Source organism: Somniosus microcephalus, chromosome 15 (genome assembly GCF_052327205.1).
Source record: "Somniosus microcephalus isolate GS21.2 chromosome 15, FLI_Smic_1.0, whole genome shotgun sequence".
Taxonomy (NCBI): Eukaryota; Metazoa; Chordata; class Chondrichthyes; order Squaliformes; family Somniosidae; genus Somniosus; species Somniosus microcephalus.
This window is the reverse complement of record NC_141001.1, coordinates 60699057-60719104: the sequence shown is the minus strand read 5'-3', so window position 1 is coordinate 60719104 and position 20048 is coordinate 60699057. Positions and strand designations below refer to the sequence as shown.

At 45.2% G+C, this 20048-nt stretch overlaps 1 protein-coding gene across 3 annotated transcripts in view; it reads left to right on the top strand.

Annotated features, from left to right (window-relative positions):
* The window catches only part of LOC147106970 (ethanolamine kinase 1-like), a 302938-nt gene that overhangs the window by 138542 nt on the left and 144348 nt on the right, over window positions 1-20048 (top strand). The window contains exon 5 of one of the 3 annotated variants that reach the window (XM_086007891.1): window positions 9561-9766. The exons of the other annotated variants lie outside the window; for them this stretch is intronic. Coding sequence (XP_085864017.1) covers window positions 9561-9647 — 87 coding nt within the window. The 3' untranslated portion in view covers window positions 9648-9766. Of the gene's footprint in view, window positions 1-9560; window positions 9767-20048 lie in introns of those variants that run through there. 3 annotated transcript variants of the gene reach the window in all.

Sequence of the window (20048 nt, the reverse complement as noted above, 5' to 3'; positions counted from 1 at the left end):
TCACAAGGTTTTAATTAAGGTAAAATAACTTATAATTTGATGTGCCTCCTTTGCTCACTCGTCACTGCACAGACACACACACGCACACATAGACACATACACAAAATACTATGAATTTTCTCCTTCAATTGATGGAAATTCATTGCCTATGTCATTGAACTTTAAAAATGTTGTCCCGTGGCTGAGTGAGTAAATGCACCTACCCGGTGTGGAACTGAGCCATACATAAAAGAAAACAATCTAGTTCGACCTGCACTGACTTAGCTGATCTCAGTGGGGCTTGAACTCCCACAGCACTCAAAGGGTGAAAAGCACTCCCCCTGCTTGGTCAAATCTTTGTTCGATCCTAATCATTATATAATTTATACAGCAGTCTATTTAAAGCATCGGGCATACTGTCACAAATTACTGCTAACCTGTACATATCAAAAATCAAGAGATTGTTCATTCAGAAACACAACTCTGTCCACGGTTTCTCATCAGCCCGCAGTGCAAGAGGAGTTAAAAAATATGGTTCCTTTCATTGCCTTTGGGAGTGCTTTGGTACTGAATGACCCATCGGTCTGTGGGGGAGACCTTGAAGTAAAATGGAAAGGAAAGGTTAATCACCAGTAACCATCTGTCTTCAGATAAACCATCTCCTCCACATATTGTTTGTTCCTTCCTCCCATTTTGGGCTCAAACAACCCTTCATTCCAGGGTGGTTTGTACTTGTAGATCAAAGTTGAAATGATGCTATACCGATTTGAAGGCCTTTATATATGGTGCAATGCACTGGACAGTTATGAGGTTGTTTTCTTCAAGACTTTTTTTTTTGCAAAGGCACAAAACTTCCCATGTGCGTGAACCATTGGTGGAACTAACCCATAGATGTGTTGGCCCCTTTTAATCTAAGAACAATGGTGATTACCCCTATTTGTGGTTACAGCTGCTATATAGTGTGTAATTTTGCTGTGAGATATTAGTGTACGGATACTTAACGCATTTGTACTCAAATATCCATTAAAGCCTCTATTAAAATGGAAGACAAAGGAGTTCCATGCAAATACATTAAGCATTTGTACACAAATTTCCTTTGTGTATCGTTTTTAATGCACTGGTTAATGAGTTTGTTAAAATCATGTCTGCATTATTTGAATGTAGTTGTTAACCTCTTTATTTTAAATGGGTTAATCCCTTGCAGTGGTATTACAGTACATGATTTAACTGAGATGGCAATTGCAGAAATGAGTTTATTTTTGTTGCTGTTTGTATGGAGCAAATTTCTTCTGGGCAAATTTTTTTTTTTAAAATCTGGTTTGAAACAACTTGCCTTAATACATAGAACACTACTTCAATGTCAATTTCCTAGCGGGAACTCATTTGAATTGTTTTATCTAAACACGTTTAAGCATTTAATAGCTGCTAACAGGTAAATGATAAATTAGCTTCTGTTTTTACTGAGAAATGAAAGTGCAAAAATGAAACAACATTAACAACTAGGTTTCAAAGGATTAAATATAATTTGTTCTAAAGCTGGAATGTTCCTTTAACTTGAGCCCATTTTTCTTTTGCTCTGAGGTTGCTTTAAGCTGTAGCTGACTGATTTCACTTTCTTCCTACCTCTCCTAAAGGCATTAACTCTTGCTGGGGTATGATTCTGTGAGCTCAGCAGCCCCTCTGGTACCTGACCCAAGTGGCCATTCTTCATAGCCGTAGGCTATTCGACCATGTGGAAGTCACAGTTCAGCCTGATTCCGTCCTCACCTGACATCGACTTGCATTCAGTTCCCAGCAAGAGTCACTCGATAGTAACGAGAAGCAAGAATCCTGACCGATTTTCCTCTCCTTGTCTGGGGGTGCTGAACCAAATGTGTATTGCACCTGCTGTCTTCTCAGCTGAGAGTAGCTAACTTAGTGCCGACTAGGAACCAAACTTAGGACTTTGTTGGTCTATTTAGCTCAGTTTCCTGCCAGGTGCATTTACCCTCTGGGGGTAATTATGGGCTGGATTTTGCCAATGGGGAGCTTTTGGAGGCGGGACTCCCACTTGTCGGGTTTCAGTCCCGCCTCCATCAACTTCTGGCCAACTCACGCTATTTTCCCTTGATTGATCTTGTTAAGCCCGCCCAGCGGGCTTAGCAGGCCTATTAAGGGAAAGCCGGTTACAGAGAACGTCAACATATGACGTTTCATCTGTCAAATGTGACAGCTCTGTGAAGCTGTCAAACAGTGACATTCTCTGTAGTTTGATGAGTTCTTGAATTCAAGACCTCATCAAACCTATTTCTTTTGCAGAAATTAGATGGTTGTTGCATTGGAGAATGCAACGGCCATCTGTCATCTCTACCGCGGAGGTGCAAGACTCTCCACATACACACCGACTGAAGCCTGCAGGAAGAAACAAAGGTAAGTACACTTTTTCTAACACTTTGCACTTACCTCAGATACTCACCTCTCCACACTTGCACCCATCACTTAACTCCACAGCACACTTTTGGACCCCTCCGACCCCCGCAGACCCACTACTCGCCTCGGTGTCCCTGGCAAGTTTAATGGCTGTAATCCCTTCCCGCCTCCAAGGAGATGGCACCCAGAGCGGGACAGCTACCCACCTCCTGGCAAGATGGCACGGAGGCGGGTTGGGGGAGGGTTGGGCATTCTACCATTTTCTCAGCAGTCCCGCCTCCAAACCTGCCTCCCCAGGGCTGGCAAAATCCAGCCCTATGTCTTTTGCTGATGATGTAAAACGTGCGCTATTGGTTCTGCTGCCCTTCAAACACTTCTCATATTTTCATTTCGATTTGAAGTCATGGAAACGAATATCAGGAGAGGTGGTCGGTCTGATATCACGGATTAAACACTATCGTCAAAGTCAAAATTACTCTCATAGATTCATCAGGGGAACTTGCTTATTTTATTGATGTTATTATTAAAGTGGGGGTTAGTGCGGGGTTTACATTTTGATCCTGGCACTTCAGTTCTTACCAACAGTTCACACTTCAAGAAAATGTGTGCCTTTCAAATTTATCAAAGAGTGGAGCAAACAGCTGAGTGAACTTGCATCTCTTGCAAATGCAGTTGTGAGGATGAAAGCACGGGGGAGGTGTGCTGCTGCATGCATGTAGAAAATGGCGACTCACTCAGAAGAAACAAATGTCAAGTAAAATTCTATCAGTTTCTTTCTCTGTCCAGTGGGCAAAAAGGATCAAATGCTAAATGGGAATTGCATGTTCTTGATAGATTACAGTATAAAGCTTTTAGCTCAATGTTTTCAGGGCCGCAACTAAAGCTTCCAAGTCTAGCTGGCTAACTGAGTACCTGACAAAAAAAATACGGAACCAGCTCGTAGTCGTAACCAGAGTAGAATTCGGCCAAAGGGTGTACACCTGAAACTGTGAGCAATCGGGAGTTTTTTTAGATGTTGATGCAATTGCTGTGTATTTCTCGCATCTTTTGTTTCCTACTTCACCTACCAGAGCTAACTGTCAGTTCCAGGGTATATTCTGTGACAGTGCTGGTGGTCACAGGTGCAGACGATAGGGGCAATTTTAACTCTCCAGGGCGATGGGCCTACAGAACGCGCCAGGCCTGTTGCCCTGGCGATGCAGCAAGAGGCCTGGTACATTTTAACGGCCGGGCCTCATAAATATAGATGTGGTAAGCTGCCCGCCCATAAATGGGGGTTCAGAGGCAGCTCGCCCGGTTCTGGCAGGCAAATATCGAGCGAACTTCCCACCCAGGCCGGCACATGGGTAAGTCGTCGGCAAGGGAGGGGGTGGGGGAAGTTTGCAAGAGATTTGTCAATGTGCAAGGGAAGGAGCGGCCCAAACTTCCTTTGTGGGGCCTGGTGGAGCATTTCTGCCTCGCAAAAATAATGTTTACACTCGCCTGTAAAGGCCTCCGCATCCTGTCCACCGGGTTTTACTGAGCAGAGGGCCATTAAAATAGCTCCACGGTCCTACATACATGACAGGACCCTGATTTAAATGACTGAGTCAAGTGGGCACCTCAACTGCCCAAGAAAATAACAGCATTAAAATGGTCGCGGGCACTTAAAAAGCTTGGAACTTAACTCCTGCCCTGCCCGGTTTCTGCTGGCCCAAGGGAGTTAAAATTGACCCTTATAATTTCAGAGATGAGAAAGAATAAACACGAATGCTGGAAATCCAAAATAAAAACAGGAAATAGAGGGGAAATGCACAGCAGGCAAGTTAACATCTAAAAGAATAAGCTAAGTTAGTTGCACGGGTGGGATCCATAGTCAGAGCAGTTGCAAGAACAGTATTAAATACATCAGACGGCAGTGGTCCCAAAAGAAAAGGAGGTGACATTTCAACTGAAGTCCACAAGGAATGAAGTGGAACTGGAGAGCCTTTCAAAGGCTGACTGGTTTGCTTTATATTTCCACCATTTTCTGTCCTGAATGCTGTTTTCAAATTGATCCTGCAAAACTACTTGTTCCCTGCTCATCATTCCCACAGCTCCATGTTTGAATCCCTCCAATCAGGTTTCCGCCCTGCCACAGTACCGAAACGGCCCTCATCAAAGTTACAAATGACATCCTATGTGACTGTGACAATGGTACACTATCCATCCTCATCCTTCTCAACCTGTCTGCAGCCTTTGACACACCATCCTCCTCCAACGCCTCTCCTCCATCATCCAGCTGGGTGGGGACTGCACTCGCTTGGTTACATTCTTATCTATCCAGTCATAGCCAGAGAATCACCTGCAATGGCTTCTCTTCCCGCTCCTGTACTGTTACCTCTGGAGTCCCCCAAGGATCTATCCTTGACCCCCTTCCTATTTCTCATCTACCCCTCAGCTACATAATCCCAAAACAAAATGTCAGGTTCCACGCTGATGACACCCAGGTCTACCTCACCACCACCTCTCTCGACCCCTCTACTGTCTCTGAATTGTCATATTGTCCTACATCCAGTATTGGATGAGCAGAAATTTCCTCCAACTAAATATTGTGAAGACCGAATCCATTGTCTTCGGTCCCCGCCACAAACTCTGTTCCCTACCCACTGACTCCATCCCTCTCCCTGGCACCTGTCTGAGGGTGAAACAGACCATTCGCAACCTTGGTATTTCACCCTAAGATGAGCTTCCAACTACATATCTGTGCCATCACTAAGACCACCTACTTGCATCTTCATCTGCCCGACTCCGCCCTGCCTCAGCTCATCCGCTGCTGAAACCCTCATCCATACCTTTATTACCTCTAGACTCGACTATTCCAATGCTCTCCTGACCAACCTCCCATCTTCCACCCTAAATAACTTGAGCTCATCCAAAACTCTGCTGACCGTATCCTAACTCGCACCAAGTCCCGTTCACCCATCACCCCTGTGCTCACTAACTTACAATGACTCCCAGTCCGGCAACATCTCCATTTTAAAATTCTCTCCTCATTTTCAAACCCGTTCATGCCCTCGCCATTCCCTATCTCTGTAACCTCCTCCAGCTTTACAACCCTCCGAGACCTCTGCACTCCTCAAATTCTGGCCTCTTGTGCATCCCTGATTTTCAACACTCCACCATTGCCGGCCGTGCCTTCAGCTGCCTAGGCCCTAAGCTCTGGAATTCCCTCCCTAATCCTCTCCGACTCTCTACCTCACTCTCCTACTTTATGGTGCTCCTTAAAACCTACCTCTTTGACCAAGCTTTTGGTTATCTGTCCTAATATCTCCTTATGTGGTTCAGTGTCAAATGTTGTTTGTTACATAAATGTAAGTTGTTGTTGTTTTGGAAAACTTTCAATATCCTTGAAGGTGTAAATGGCCACTCACTCAGATCTGAGATTTCCAGCAAATAAGAAGGCAGTTGTTATTAACCACGAAGATCCTATTTGTAACAGAGGGCACAGATAGATATAGTTCAGTAGCTGAGACAGAGAATGACAACATACCAAATAATTTTATTGTGGGCTCAAGTCCCGGAGCTCTAACCATCAAGGATTGACTTTTACAAGTTTGTTGTCAGGCCAGTAGGTGGAGTATGTGGCTATGGTGGGATGTTCCATCTACGACAGGATGAAAGGGGAAGGGAGGTATTGTGTAATCTGTAAGCACACTGACTATCAGCTGTTGACTGGTGCATTTACTTGCATCATGGAGATGCGCCTGGCACAGACCATTTTGCCCTCCCTACTGATGGAAGGATTCATAGTGGCAAGTTGGTTCCATGGAAAATAACAAAGTGGAGAGGGGGTGGGGTGGCGGGGGGAGAAGGGAGAAAGACAGAAGGCTTTAACAACTAGCGATATTACAGGACAAGTGCTTAAAGCATTCATGGGACATTCCTCTGCCGGCTGTTTAACAGAGGCATTAATCCATTTAAATAAACTCCTCGATTAAAATAGCAGATAGAGGAATGCTATATGAATGCATTCAGCGTTTGCCCCTCACTATCAGCAGCAGTAATTGCTAGGCTTTTGAATTGAAACTGGTTATAAAAATATATATATTTTAATGTTATTCTATTTTAATTTACCTATTGTCACTCTTAAATCAACGGAAGGTAAGACCCACCTTGATGAAGAGGTAGAGGTCGACAATTGGCCTCAACAATCTGGGTTAGGGAGGGGAAAAATTAGTCAGGGTTCTGGCTCCTAGTTATTGTCTAGTGCACCTGCTGGATGACATGTGCGCGGATGTTGGATGCGGACAGGACTAGGCTCGGCTGTGGTGGTCCCAACGGTCGAATAGCCTGCCAACAGTCACTGCTGAGGCTCACATGTGAATAATGGCCACCTGCCAAAGTCAGAGCAGACTCGGCACCTAGGAAACCGCCCCCCAGCAAGGAGTCAACGATTTCAGAAGCAAAGGGGCAGGGTAGAGAAGCTTGGCAAAGAAAAAAATATACCTCTTAGAGGCTAATTCAGAGTAGCACTCCTGTAGGCTGAGAAGAAGATTGCCTGCTTGCTTTTGTTCCATGCCTGGGGAGCAAAATAGATGGTTTGTACTACGTGCTTTCTGTAATTTTTCAATCCCCTTTTGAGTCTGAAAAGTGAAATCAGTCATTTTGTCAAAATTAATGCACACAAGCTTCCTCACCAGGAGGAAATATAAAAAGCAGAGCAGCTTGCATATAAGGGCTGATTTTTATCAATTTTAATGGATGGAAAATCATAAGGGAGCAAGTTCCTGAATTCATGATATGTGCTCCCAGAGGGGTAGGCTCTGCATTGGAAGCATGATTTCTTTAAATCATCTCTACAGTCTGAAAAACATGCAACATTTGTTTTAAAATACTCTCTACTCCTTCCTTTTGTATAAATTGAAAAGTTGTATTATATTATTTTTATCAAAGCACTCCGTAAACTATTCCGTACTTATAAACTTTATTGCTAAACTTATTAACAGGAATCTTCTGCTCTCTTTGAGCTGAATATTTTGTGGAATTAGGCAGGACTTGGGTCAAGAGTGTCTCTGCCCATTTTTATATCCCCCCGACTTCACACAGGCAGGACCAGTGTTGTACTATACGCCTGTCCGTTTATGGGTGAGTGTATTGTAAATATACATCAGAATTATTACTCGTAGGACATATTTTCCTCCATTTGCACCATAGCAATGCTGAGTGCAAAGAGCATTTGCTGGTGTCTGCTGTTTAGTGTTGCTACATAGGCGCATTTAAAATTTAACGGGAGCGATCAGTTTTTAAAAAAAAAAATTCTCTGGATGCCTGGCAATACTGGCCAGGCTGCATTTATTGTCCATCCCTAGTGACCCTAAGAAAGTGGTGGTGGGCCTTCTCCTTGGACCATTGCAGGCCTTATGGTGATGGTGCTCCAACAATGGTGCCAGGTTGGAAATTCCAGGTCACTGACCCAACGCCGATGAAGGAACAGCGACGTATGTCTAAGTTAGGTTGGTGTGTGACTTGAAGGTGTTTATCTTCCTACAACTTTGCTGCTCTTGTTCTTGGTGATAGAGGTCACAGTGAGTTGCCTCCTATAGATCATACATACTGCAGCACAGTGTGTTGGTGATAGGTAATGAGTCCAGTGGCAGGGGCAGCACTCATCCAGGCAAGTGATGAGAATTCCATCACACTCTTTGACTTGAGCCTTATAGATGGTGGATAGGTTTTGAGAGATCAGGAGGTGAGCCAATCATCACAGAGTGCCTGCATTTGTAGTCGCAGTGTTGATATAGCTGGTCCAGTTAAGCTTCTGGTCAATGGTGACCCCTAAGACATTAATGACAGATGACTCGGTGAAGGTGACACCGTGGAAAGTCAAGGGGAGATGGCTGGTCTTTCTCTTGTTCTAACTGATCACTTATGTAGTGGGATTGCTGCCTACAACTGTCAACCCAAGCCTGGATATTATCTAGGTCTTGTTGTCGGCTGGCATGTGCTGCTTCATTATCAAGAAGGTTGTGAATGGAGCCAAACACTGTGGAATCATTGGATGTTGCCGGCAACACCACGCTCTGGCAGGCTCTGAGGCCTACCGCAGTCATTCTCCATCCCCACGACAAACAGAAACCCTGGTGGAGACTGGGGGTCCGCCAATGTTATGCAAGTGACTGCAAGGCAACAAGGCAAGAAAATCGACTGGGGTCAGGGCCCATCTTTGTGGCAAGCAGAAGGTAGGAATTTGATGCATTTCGTACTTTGGAAGAAGTTTGACCAAATTATTCACATGCACCCAGGAAGTGGAAAATAAGGGCTCTTAATCTTAGTAAAGAGCCAAATTCTCTATTGTAACATTAAAAATCTAGCCGGCATTTGGACACTGTTGAATGGAGCTCCGTGCCTGCATAAAATAATCAGTTTTGCCTGGCTCGACAGCAAACCGAAAGTGGTAGTATAACTCAGCGCTACTGGGTTGCACCACTTTAAAACAACTAACTGCCACAAACTGCACCATTACTGAAGCAGAGCTGAGCTTAATAATCATTGACCTGTTGGATAACAAAGGAAAATTCTTTGGTAACTACTGGAATATTATCTAACAGATTTTTGTCGGGTAAGGGTTAATGGAGTTAAGATACAGATCAGCCATGATCTAATTGAATGGTGGAATAGGCTCGAGGGGCTGAATGGTCAAACATAGAAACATAGAAACATAGAAGATAGGAGCAGGAGTAGGTCATTCGGCCCCTCGAGCCTGCTCCGCCATTCAATGAGATCAAGGCTGATCATCCAAACTCAGTACCCTGTCCCTGCCGTCTCCCCATATCCCTTGATCCCTTTAGCCTTAAGAAATATATCCAACTCCTTCTTGAATATATTTAATGAACTGGCCTCAACTGCCCTCTGTGGCAGAGAATTCCACAGGCTCACCACTCTGGGTGAAGAAATTTCTCCTCATCTCTGTCCTAAATGGCTTACCCCTTATCTTTAGACTGTGACCCCTGGTTCTGGACTCCCCTGCCAACTCCTGCCCCTATGAAGGACAGGCTAGATAAAGAACATGTTTTTGAGAAACTTGCAGCATTCAATTGTTATTTTGTGGCAGAGCCACTAAGGGACTCTGATCAACTGTATATAATTCCCTTTAACAATGTGTTAGCTACAGCCTGAATCTGTATCTTTGTATATGCTGTTTGCATGTACAGAGCGTGGTCCCTTTAAGAGTGCGGGCAAACGCGATGACATCACGCCGTTCATCACGTGATCCCCCAACGGCGGGAAAAACGTCATGACGCCAGCCACGGGACCGCCCGGGCAGTCCTCGTGGAGCCTCCGAACTGATAAGACCTGTATCCGTAGTTCTCTTGTGTTTGTTTGTTGAACTCAGTTAGTTTTACATTAAACATCTTTTGATTAATCGCCTGAGTCGACCTCAGTCTCTTGATAGGAACTAGACATTCCTACAATTTTATTTTATTGGACAAATGTCAGTAACTCAACTGATATCATAAATAAACTGCGTCAACTAACAGAGAATATGTATTTGTCTGAATGTCTGAAGCCATTAGGAAGTGCAGAGGGCCCTACTCTAGCACGATGCATTTAGCATACTCCCAGACCACAAATTCTTTTGTGTTGGAAATTCCATCAAGAAGCTGACACAGTATTATCTGATACCTTGGAATCTAGTTGCAGGCTGGAACAGATGCATTGAACAATGCTATGTGTTCTGTGGTATCTCATGTATTTACTCTGTAGACCATTTTCCCGTCAGCAAGGACCCTGAGGTGTTTTATTTTTTTTTAAATGCATAGCTGTACTCTTTTTAATTTCGCTCCTGAAAAAAGTGTCGTAGCTTTTGACAGTTCACTTTTTTGGTACAATTAATTCGCTTTTTTAACCGCATTCTCTCTCGAGTGCAGAGGTAGAATACAGAAACATAAGAACTCAGAAATATGCTGAATATATGAGTTTCCACTTGCCTGCCATACAATGTATTTGGCAAAACTGTACTACAGTAAGATTTAATGTACCATGCCTGTGTGTCAGCTTTGCTCAGTTGATAGCACGCTCATGGCTGGGGCAGAGTATGGGTTAGAGCCCCGCACCAGGGCTTCATTGCACAATCTAGGATGCAGATTATTAGGCTACCAGGAGGAGAAAGATGCAGCTTCAAATTAATTCTCACTAGGAATTTTAGGATTCCCCCAATGGCTCTGTTGCTGAGTATATTGCTCAGTGTGGAACTCGGGCACATTAGGATTGATGCCCAGTGTGTGTTGAGTTAACTGATCTGAGATGAGATTGGATAGGCTGGGGTTGTTTTTTCTTTGGAACAGAGGAGGCTGAGGGGAGACCTAATTGAGGTGTATAAAACTATCTGGGGCCTAGATAGAGTGGGTAGGAAGGACCTATTTCCTTTAGCAGAGGGGTCAATAACCAGGGGGCATAGATTTAAAATAATTGGTAGAAGGTGTAGTGTATGTGCCTTTAAGTCAGAACTACTTTTTACAGCTCCTGTATACTGTAGTACCGGCAGTGACCACACCGGTATATAAGCTTTGCGCATGCCTCTATACCCCAGTCTAGAGATTACCCTCCTCCAGTAAAGACCTGTTATTTGTTAATGTACAGCATCCGTGTGATTATTTATCCACTGAACCACGGATCCAACAGTGGCGACGAGTGTCGATTCAAATCTACCTGCAACATAAAAGAAAAAAAAGAAAAAATAGTCGAGGCCAGGAACACGGGCGTCGACCACGAGCAACTGCCCAGCAGTCAGGCAGAGATCCAACTTCGCTGGGGAGGCTGTGAAGAGCCGGGCTTGGTTCCCCAGCCACAACGAGCAGTAAGAGACCGACGACAGGTCCGGAACAGACCCTTCCCGAGCAGCGGCGGCTGGAGCCGACCGACGGCAGAGAGAGAGCCGAGCAGCGTCGACGGGGTAAGACAGAGGGTGAAGAGCGCAGGGCGCAGCCGGGGGTTGAACACCGAGCAGCGTCGAGGAAAATAAAGCAACCGGAGAGAGAGAGGGTAAGAAACAGCCAGGTTCTAGACTGAGCGGTGTCGAAAAATATCAAAAGAAGAACGTGCAGAGCACAGCCAGGGATCACGGGCTGATCAGGGTCCGCAGGGCGAAGCAAGGGGAGACGCCATTGAGCTGCGGAGAAGAAGGAAGAGCGCGGGAGGCGCCATTGAGCCGCGGAGAAGCAGGGAGAGCGCGGGAGACGCCATTGAGCCGCGGAGAAGCAGGGAGAGCGCGGGAGACGCCATTGAGCCGCAGAGAAGCAGGGAGATTGTGGGAGACGCCATTGAGCTGCGGAGAAGAAGGAAGAGCGCGGGAGACGCCATTTTGAGAAGCCGCAGCGGAGAAGAAAGGCGAGCACGGGAAGGAAGGAAAGCGCGGGAGACGCCATTTTGTGCTAGTGGAGAAGAAGGGGAAGCGCGGGAGGCACCATTGATGATAGTTAACGCACAACCAAGGATGCCGAAGAGTGGCAGTATCTCTACGTTCGACAATGAAGTCGAAGATTGGGCAACATATGTGGAACGTATTGAGGTGTACTGCAGGGCGAATGAAGTGCCAGATGCTAATAAAGCACTGGTTCTGTTCAATTCCATGGGTGCAAAAACTTATGGGTTACTGCGAAATCTAATAACCCCAGAGAAGCCGGTAAACAAGAATTTTGAAAGCATAGTAGAAATCCTACAGGACCACTTAAACCCCACACCGCTGCTGATAGCAGAACGATTTAAGTTCTATAAAAGGAACCAACACAAAGACGAAAGCAATGCTGAGTACCTAACGGAACTGCGCAAGCTATCGAAATACTGCCAGTTTGGAGTGGGACTAGCAGACACGTTAAGGGACAAGTTTGTCTGTGGGCTACAAAGTGAAGGAACCCAGAAACGGCTTCTATCAGAAAAGAACCTTACGCTGGACAAAGCTTTCAGTATGGCAGTATCACACGAAGCAGCCGCAAGGGGCGCTGCAGAGATACAATGGAGACTGCAAGAATATGGCACCAACGAAATGACCTATGGAACAGGGAAGTGCTATCGCTGCGGCAGAACAACACATGACCAGAAAGATTGTTGGTTCAAGGACCAAGTGTGCAGACAGTGTGGGAAAACAGAACATATAGCAAGAGTCTGCAGGTCTGGGAAGAAAACCAACAGTAAGAAATCTCCACAGGAGAAGTACAAAAAGGTACACCAGGTGATGGACAGTGGTTCAGACGAACAGAAAAGTGACACAGACTCCGGAAGCAAGGAGCTGGGTTGTCTGAAACTACATAATGTAACCGAAATGGAGGATCACCAGACTATCTGGGTTACACTCAAGATAGACGGAGTCCAAGTGGAAATGGAATTGGACACAGGGTCAGCTCGAACAGTCATAAATCAAAGAGAATACAAGCGGCTATTTTCACACATACCCTTGAAAGCTACAGAGATTGTCTTGAAGACGGATACGGGGCAAAAAGTCTACCCCAAAGGAAAAATAAGGGTGAAAGTGACATATAAAGGCCAGGAAATACCTAAAATGGATATATATGTATTGCCAAATGGAGGACCACCACTGCTAGGACGTGAATGGGTCCGGAAGATACAATTAGATTGGCATTCCATACAGGCACTGAAGGTTGAGGCCAAAAAGGATGACGACGTCACACCTGGACGACTGTCAAAAATGCTAACTGACGCAAAAGAAGTGTTCCAGGAGGGACTAGGAACACTAAAAGGAATAACAGCAACAATTAAAATAGAGGAAAATGCAAGCCCAAAGTTTCTGAAGGCCAGACCAGTGCCTTATGCGATCAGACCAGCTGTTGAAGCAGAGCTGGAAGGGTTGGAACGTTCAGGAGTACTGTCCAAAGTGGACTAGAGCGAGTGGGCTACACCCATCATTCCTGTAATGAAGAGGTCGTTGAGTAATACACCTGGGGAACCAAAGAAGGTCCGCATCTGTGGGGATTTTAAGGTGACAGTGAACCCAGTCCTTCACACGGTGCAATATCCACTTCCACGTATTGAGGATATTTTTCGCCTCGCTATCTGGTGGTAAACGTTTCACCAAAATTGATCTAGCCCAGGCGTACTTGCAAATGGAGGTAGAAGAAGCTTCGAAACATTACCTTACGATCAACACTCATAAAGGTCTCTATCAATACAACCGGCTGGTGTTTGGAGTAGCCTCGGCTCTGGCTATCTGGCAAAGGGCGATGGATCAGGTCCTGCAAGGGATTCCAGGGACCCAGTGTTATTTGGACGACATCTTGGTCACGGGCGAAAATGACGGTGATCACCTCGCTAACTTGGAGAAGGTGCTCTCCAGATTAAAGGAGCATGGGCTACGAGCTAATCACCACAAGTGCGAGTTTTTCCAGAAACAGATCTCGTATTGCGGCCACGTCATCGATGAAGAGGGGTTACATAAGTCCCCTGACAAGATTGAGGCAGTAGTCAAGGCTCCAGCACCGGAAAATGTGTCACAACTGAGGTCGTTCCTCGGGCTGGTAAACTATTACCACAAGTTCTTACCAAATTTGTCTACGGTATTACACCCGCTGAACACCCTACTGCAAACAGGGGTACCATGGAAGTGGGATGACGAACGGAGATGAGCTTTCCAGAAGTGTAAAGAATTGATCACATCAAAAGAGGTGTTGGCCCATTTCAACCCAGCACTACCAATTCGTTTGGCATGTGATGCATCACCCTACGGCATTGGAGCGGTGCTGTCGCACAAATTCCCAGACGGGTTGGAGAGGCCAGTAGCCTTTGCGTCTCGGTCACTAACCTCAGCCGAGCGCAACTACGCCCAGATTGACAGGGAGGCCCTCAGCCTAGTATGGGGAGTAAAAAAATTCAACCACTATCTGCATGGGCAGAAGTTCACCTTGCTGACTGACCACCAACCACTTGTCTCCATCTTTAATCCTAAGAAGGGCGTGCCAGTAATGACTGCACAACGGTTACAAAGATGGTCCCTGTTTCTAGGGGCGAATCAATATGAAATAGAATATAAAGGCACGAAACATCATGGGAACGCTGATGGGCTATCGCGCCTGCCACTGTCTACTGTGGAGGAAGCACCAGCAGTGGACCCTATTGAGATATTTTATTCGTCGATAATTGAACGATTGCCAGTAACAAACGCGGATATAGAGAAGGAGACCCGCAATGATCCGACGCTGTCACGGGTATATGAATTGATGGTGAGGGGATGGCCAACACATGGCGACTCACTGTTGCCAGCATTCTCATCCAGAAGAGAACAGCTGTCAGTATGCCAGGGGACAGTGATGTGTGGATCCAGAGTGGTGATTCCACCCAAGTTAAGGGAGAGAGTGCTAAATGAGCTACATGAAGGTCATCTGGGGGGAGTGAAAATGAAAAGCCTTGCTAGGGCTTATGTGTGGTGGCCGGGAATCGATCAACAAATCGAAGACCTAACTAAGAGCTGCTTAGGATGCCAGAAGGTCCAAAATGCACCACCACATGCCCCTCTACACCCATGGGAGTGGCCCTCCTCTCCATGGCAACGGGTGCACATTGATTTCGCTGGTCCATTCATGGACTCAATGTTCTTAATAGCAGTGGATGCTCATTCAAAGTGGCCTGAGGTGATAAAGATGTCTTCAACCACTACAGAGAAAACGATTGCAGTCCTACGGACCATATTTCTCAGAAACGGTTTGCCAGAGCAGATCTGCTCTGATAATGGACCACAGTTTGTGTCCGACGAGTTCCAAAAATTCATGAAAAGGAATGGGGTAAGGCATTACATATCCGCCCCGTATCATCCAGCCACCAATGGATTGGCTGAGAGGTTCGTACAAACCTTTAAGAAGGCGATAAAGGCCATGTGCGATGAGGAAATCCCACTACAGCATAAGATGGACAATTTCTTATTAGCCTACCGAAACACGACACATGTAGTTACCAACCAGACCCCGGCCATGATGTTCTTTAACCGAAGGTTGAGATCTCGTCTGGACTTGCTCAGACCAAATGTGCGAAGAAATGTTGAGGACAAACAATTCCAGCACATCAATGAGAAGCCGACAAGGAGCTTCAATGTAGGGCAACCAGTCTTGGCCCGTGACTATCGAACAGAGAAGTGGCAACCCAGAACGATATGTACAAGGCAGGGGCCATTAATGTACACAGTGGATGTCGGGGAGAACATTGTGAGACGCCACGTCGATCAGATCTTAGCATCACAGGAACGCATCAACCCCATGTCTCGAGTACCTGGGGATGAACCCGACTTACCGGTAGCATCTACTTCAGACCCAGTAGCTGTGGAACCCGATGAACTACCCGATGAAAAGGAGTCAGAATCGCCTCTGCACCAAGAACAAGAACCTCTGGAAAGGCGCTATCCCGAAAGGGTCAGGAAGCCGCCCCAAAGACTGAATCTATAAATGGACTTTTGTTATTTAATGTACATGTAAAAATGTAATTGTTATTTGAATATTAAGGGAGTTATTAATAATCTAAAAGGGGAGGAATTGTAGTGTATGTGCCTTTAAGTCAGAACTACTTTTTACAGCTCCTGTATACTGTAGTACCGGCAGTGACTACACCGGTATATAAGCTTTGTGCATGCCTCTGTACCCCAGTCTAGAGATTACCCTCCTCCAGTAAAGACCTGTTATTTGTTAATGTATAGCATCCGTGTGATTATTTATCCACTGAACCACGGATCCAACAGAAGGATTAGAGGGGAGTTGAGGAGAAATGTTTTCACCCAGAGGGTGGTGGGTGTCTGGAACTCACTGCCTGAAAGGGTGGGAGAGGCAGAAACCCTCATCGCATTTAAAAGTACTTGGATATGCACTTGAAGTGCCATAATCTATAAGGCTATGGACCAAGAGCTGGAAAGTGGGATTAGGCTGGATAGCTCTTTTTCAGTCGACACAGACACAATGGGCCGCATGGCCTCCTTCTGTGCCGTAAACGTCTTTGATTCTAAGATTCTATGGGGATGTTGTAGGGCAACTACAATTGGCCTCAGCACCCCTGGCTGGGAAAAGAAATGTCAACCAATATTCCCAGTCGAGACTGGTATCCAATGACCCTGTTGGGTGGTGTTCATTTGTGGATGATGGGTGAGAACAGGATTGGGTTTGGTTGTGACTCCTGCTATGGTCAAACAGACTGCTAACACTCACGGTTTAGGTGTACATATGGAGAATGGCCGCTTTCGGGAGCTTCTAGAAGGCACTAGAACACTACCTGATGTAGTACTGAGCCATTTGAACAAGAAAGGTTTTGAATTTGATTGGTGGTCATTGCCAGTGCAGAATCCTTGGGATAGGGAGAGCTGGAAGTGTGACTGTCTGGATGTGTGTTGTAGGACTGGGCTTGGCTATGGTTCATCCTACAGACATCTTCTTAGATGCTGCCATTCATCGATTGAGCCCCCAGCAGGTGTGCTCAATCATACCTGGAAGGGGCTCCCTGTCGCCATCAAACAGAGACAGGCAGAACGTTTCCCAAAGGAATTAGCTAAGCATGGATGTTGGTCAATACTGTAATTTGAAGTAGGTTATATTTTTCAGGAACCTAGCAGTCTAGTATTATAACTACCAGGTCACTCATCAATGCCAATTCTTAGTATCCCTGTTTTATTTTACCTTTATTTTATTAAGTATTATTGAATTCTCAAAGTACTTGTACAATAGACTGTAAGAGGTTGACACAACAACGTGTAGTTCTTTCTGTTATTTTCCATATTTTCCACATAAAGTGTGTCTGATCCTGCAACTGGCAAAGCCCACAGTGGAAGTTGGATGAGTATTTGGATTCATCTGGATTTTAGTTCTAATTGCCTTACCGCTAGAGCCAAAGGTTGTATGAAGGGAAGGAGGATTGAATGTACCCACTAGACCACCCAAGAAGTCAGACAGATCCCCCACTAGATTGTTATGGAATTAAATTTATAGACAGAGGAAACCAAACAGTAGCCATTGGACCGTGGAACATCCAACCATGGAAAACTAAACAACTTTCATTCAAATAGCGCCTGTAATGTAGAGAGCGCCCCAAAGCACTTCAAAGAGAGCAAGGAAATGGATGCCAAGCCTTGGAGGGAGTGATTAAGAAGGGTGGCCAATAGCTTTTTGTAATGGAAGGTTTTTAAAGATGGAGAAAGAGGTGGAAAGGCAGAGAGGTGTAGGGAGGTAGCGCCATGGCAGCTGATGACTCTGCCACCAAAGGTGGGAGATAACACTAGTAGATTAACATTTTTTTTTCATTTATAAAATAAACCAATAGTTTTTCCCTATTTATTTTATTTTTAATTTATTTGTTCACAGAATGCGGCTGATGCAAGGCCACATCCCTAGTTGCCTTCTGTTTTGTTACAATTGTTTGTACAACTTAGTGGCTTGCTAGGTCATTAAGGGGCACGAAGAGTCAATCACATAGGACTGGATTTTGCCAGCGCTCAGAGGGTGGGTTTGGAGGTGGGTCAAAGGTTAAAATCATTTTGATTGATGGCAGGTTATGATCCTGCCATCAACCTGCCTCCAATTTTCCCAAGTGTCAGGTCCCCGATTTGCGCATGGACCCGACACCTAGCGGCGGGAAGAGGATTAAAGGCAATTACCTGCCTATTGACAGGTAGTTGCTAGTAGTTGACAGGCTATTTTTGAATTTTGCCACTTCTGCCTCGGGTTTCCCGACGTCCGGACATTACGCTAGTTAAGTGTGGTGTGTTGTGAGCCTGCTGTAATGTTTCTGGATTGATGACAGCTGCAGAAGTGGTGTGAAGGATTCAGTGGTGCACTGGTGAGTCTCAGAGGAAAGAAAATGTTGGGAAATGCATTTTTAATACATTTACACATATCTTTATGTTACAAGTTTGGAAATCCATATCCAGTGCCAACTCATTGGGAGAACCTCTCTCACCAGTGACTGATCACTCCTGTCACCTCACCTGCAGCTGTCATCTATTCGAGCCTATGGAGGGAGTCATTGGAGAGCTTGGGTGCAAGAGCTCACCTTTGTGCAGTAATTGTCAGTGCTTACAGCACCTCAATGCTGTCAAACACTGAGAAATCAACCGTCACAAAAAAATTGTGCGTGGTCCCTTTAAGAAAACCGGCAGATGACGCGTCATCAAATGACATCATCTGACCCACTTCCTCTTAATAACAAGGTCAATCAACGTAAAATCACATCTGTGGGCCGGATGCAGCTGGGGGTGTGATTGGAAGCCGGAAACTACCTGACTCGCACTCAACCCGCCTCCATTGATAAAATTGCGGCAATAGTGTGGGACTGTAGTTATACGTAGACCAGACCAGATAGAGATGGCAGGTCCCCTTCCCTGAAGAAACTGACTGGTGTACACCAATGAAACCAGTATCGTTTTTTTAAAGTCATTTGCAGTCATTTAAAATTGGGTTACCCATAGGTGGTGGACAAAACATTCTTATTAAAAATGCTTATTTTTTTGATAAACCCATTTTCAGCTGTATTAATAAAACTGCACCCAGGTTACCACTCAATTAATATTTTTTAATGCAAGGAAAACAAAATTACGTTCTGTTACACTGCCCGATTGCGCTGATTCATGGAAGATTTTACATTTGTGATTATGCAAATGGTTTGCGCAGAAACTTGAAACATCACTTCAGAAAACCAGCACAATTTCAAGCGCAATTTGCGCCCAGACTGCCGATTGCGCCCAAAGCAGAAACTCTACCCCTTATTTTCTTATAGAAGCGTGCAATTATCCCTTCAAATTTAACACCTGAAGGCACTTTTACTTGACCATTTTTTTGTTCCTGTCTCAGGAGCGGGTCCTCAATGTGCCATTCTTCTTCCTTTGTCTTTATTGTCACGTATTGGACTCCGTAGGCCTGATGTGCTGCAATGTGAAAAACGGAGAACAATGTTTTGCACGAAGCGTCACACGTCAGGATTTATTTTACTGCAGCAACGGCCAAATGCTGAGTCAGGGTGGGGCACAGCTCTGGGAACCAAAGTTAGGAAAAGTTACATCATGTCTGGAAATTGAGGTGGAGCCAGTTGTGTGCCCCTTGAGCCAAGCACACTGAACTGGCTCAGTGTATTTAGTGAGGCAGAAATGAAGGCCTTGAATCCAACAGCGGATTGCTCGTCCCAGGAAATCTTGCAAACACAATCTGTTGAGAAGGCCCAATCCTTGCCTAGTGACCAATGTGTCTTTTGCTTCTCATATGGTATGTACCATGTGAGAGGCACGTGGCTCATGTACAGTTGATGCATTTGGCCACTTCTTGAATGCATCAAGAAAATTCCAAAGGCATTTTGATTTATCCCTAGGAGAACGACTACCCTTCAATACTCTACTTTTAGACTCAAGGTCAGGAGCTCGCCTCCATAGGCACTCTGGGCTGGTGTTTAGTACAGAAAACCCACATTTTAGTAGCTCTATGATGATGTAAGTTTCTGGAACCTGAGCTTATCTACAGTATGGAAGCCAGCCAATAGAGGAAGACCTGCACACCTGTAATTGATTGCGTTCATGTGGAATAAAAGAACCTACCACAACTACTTTTAAAGATAGAAAGAAAGAACTTGCATTTATATAGCTCCTTTCACAACCTCAGGATATCCCAATGCACTTTACAGCCAATGAAGTACTTTTGAAGTCACTGTTGTAATGTAGGAATATTGTTAAATTGGGT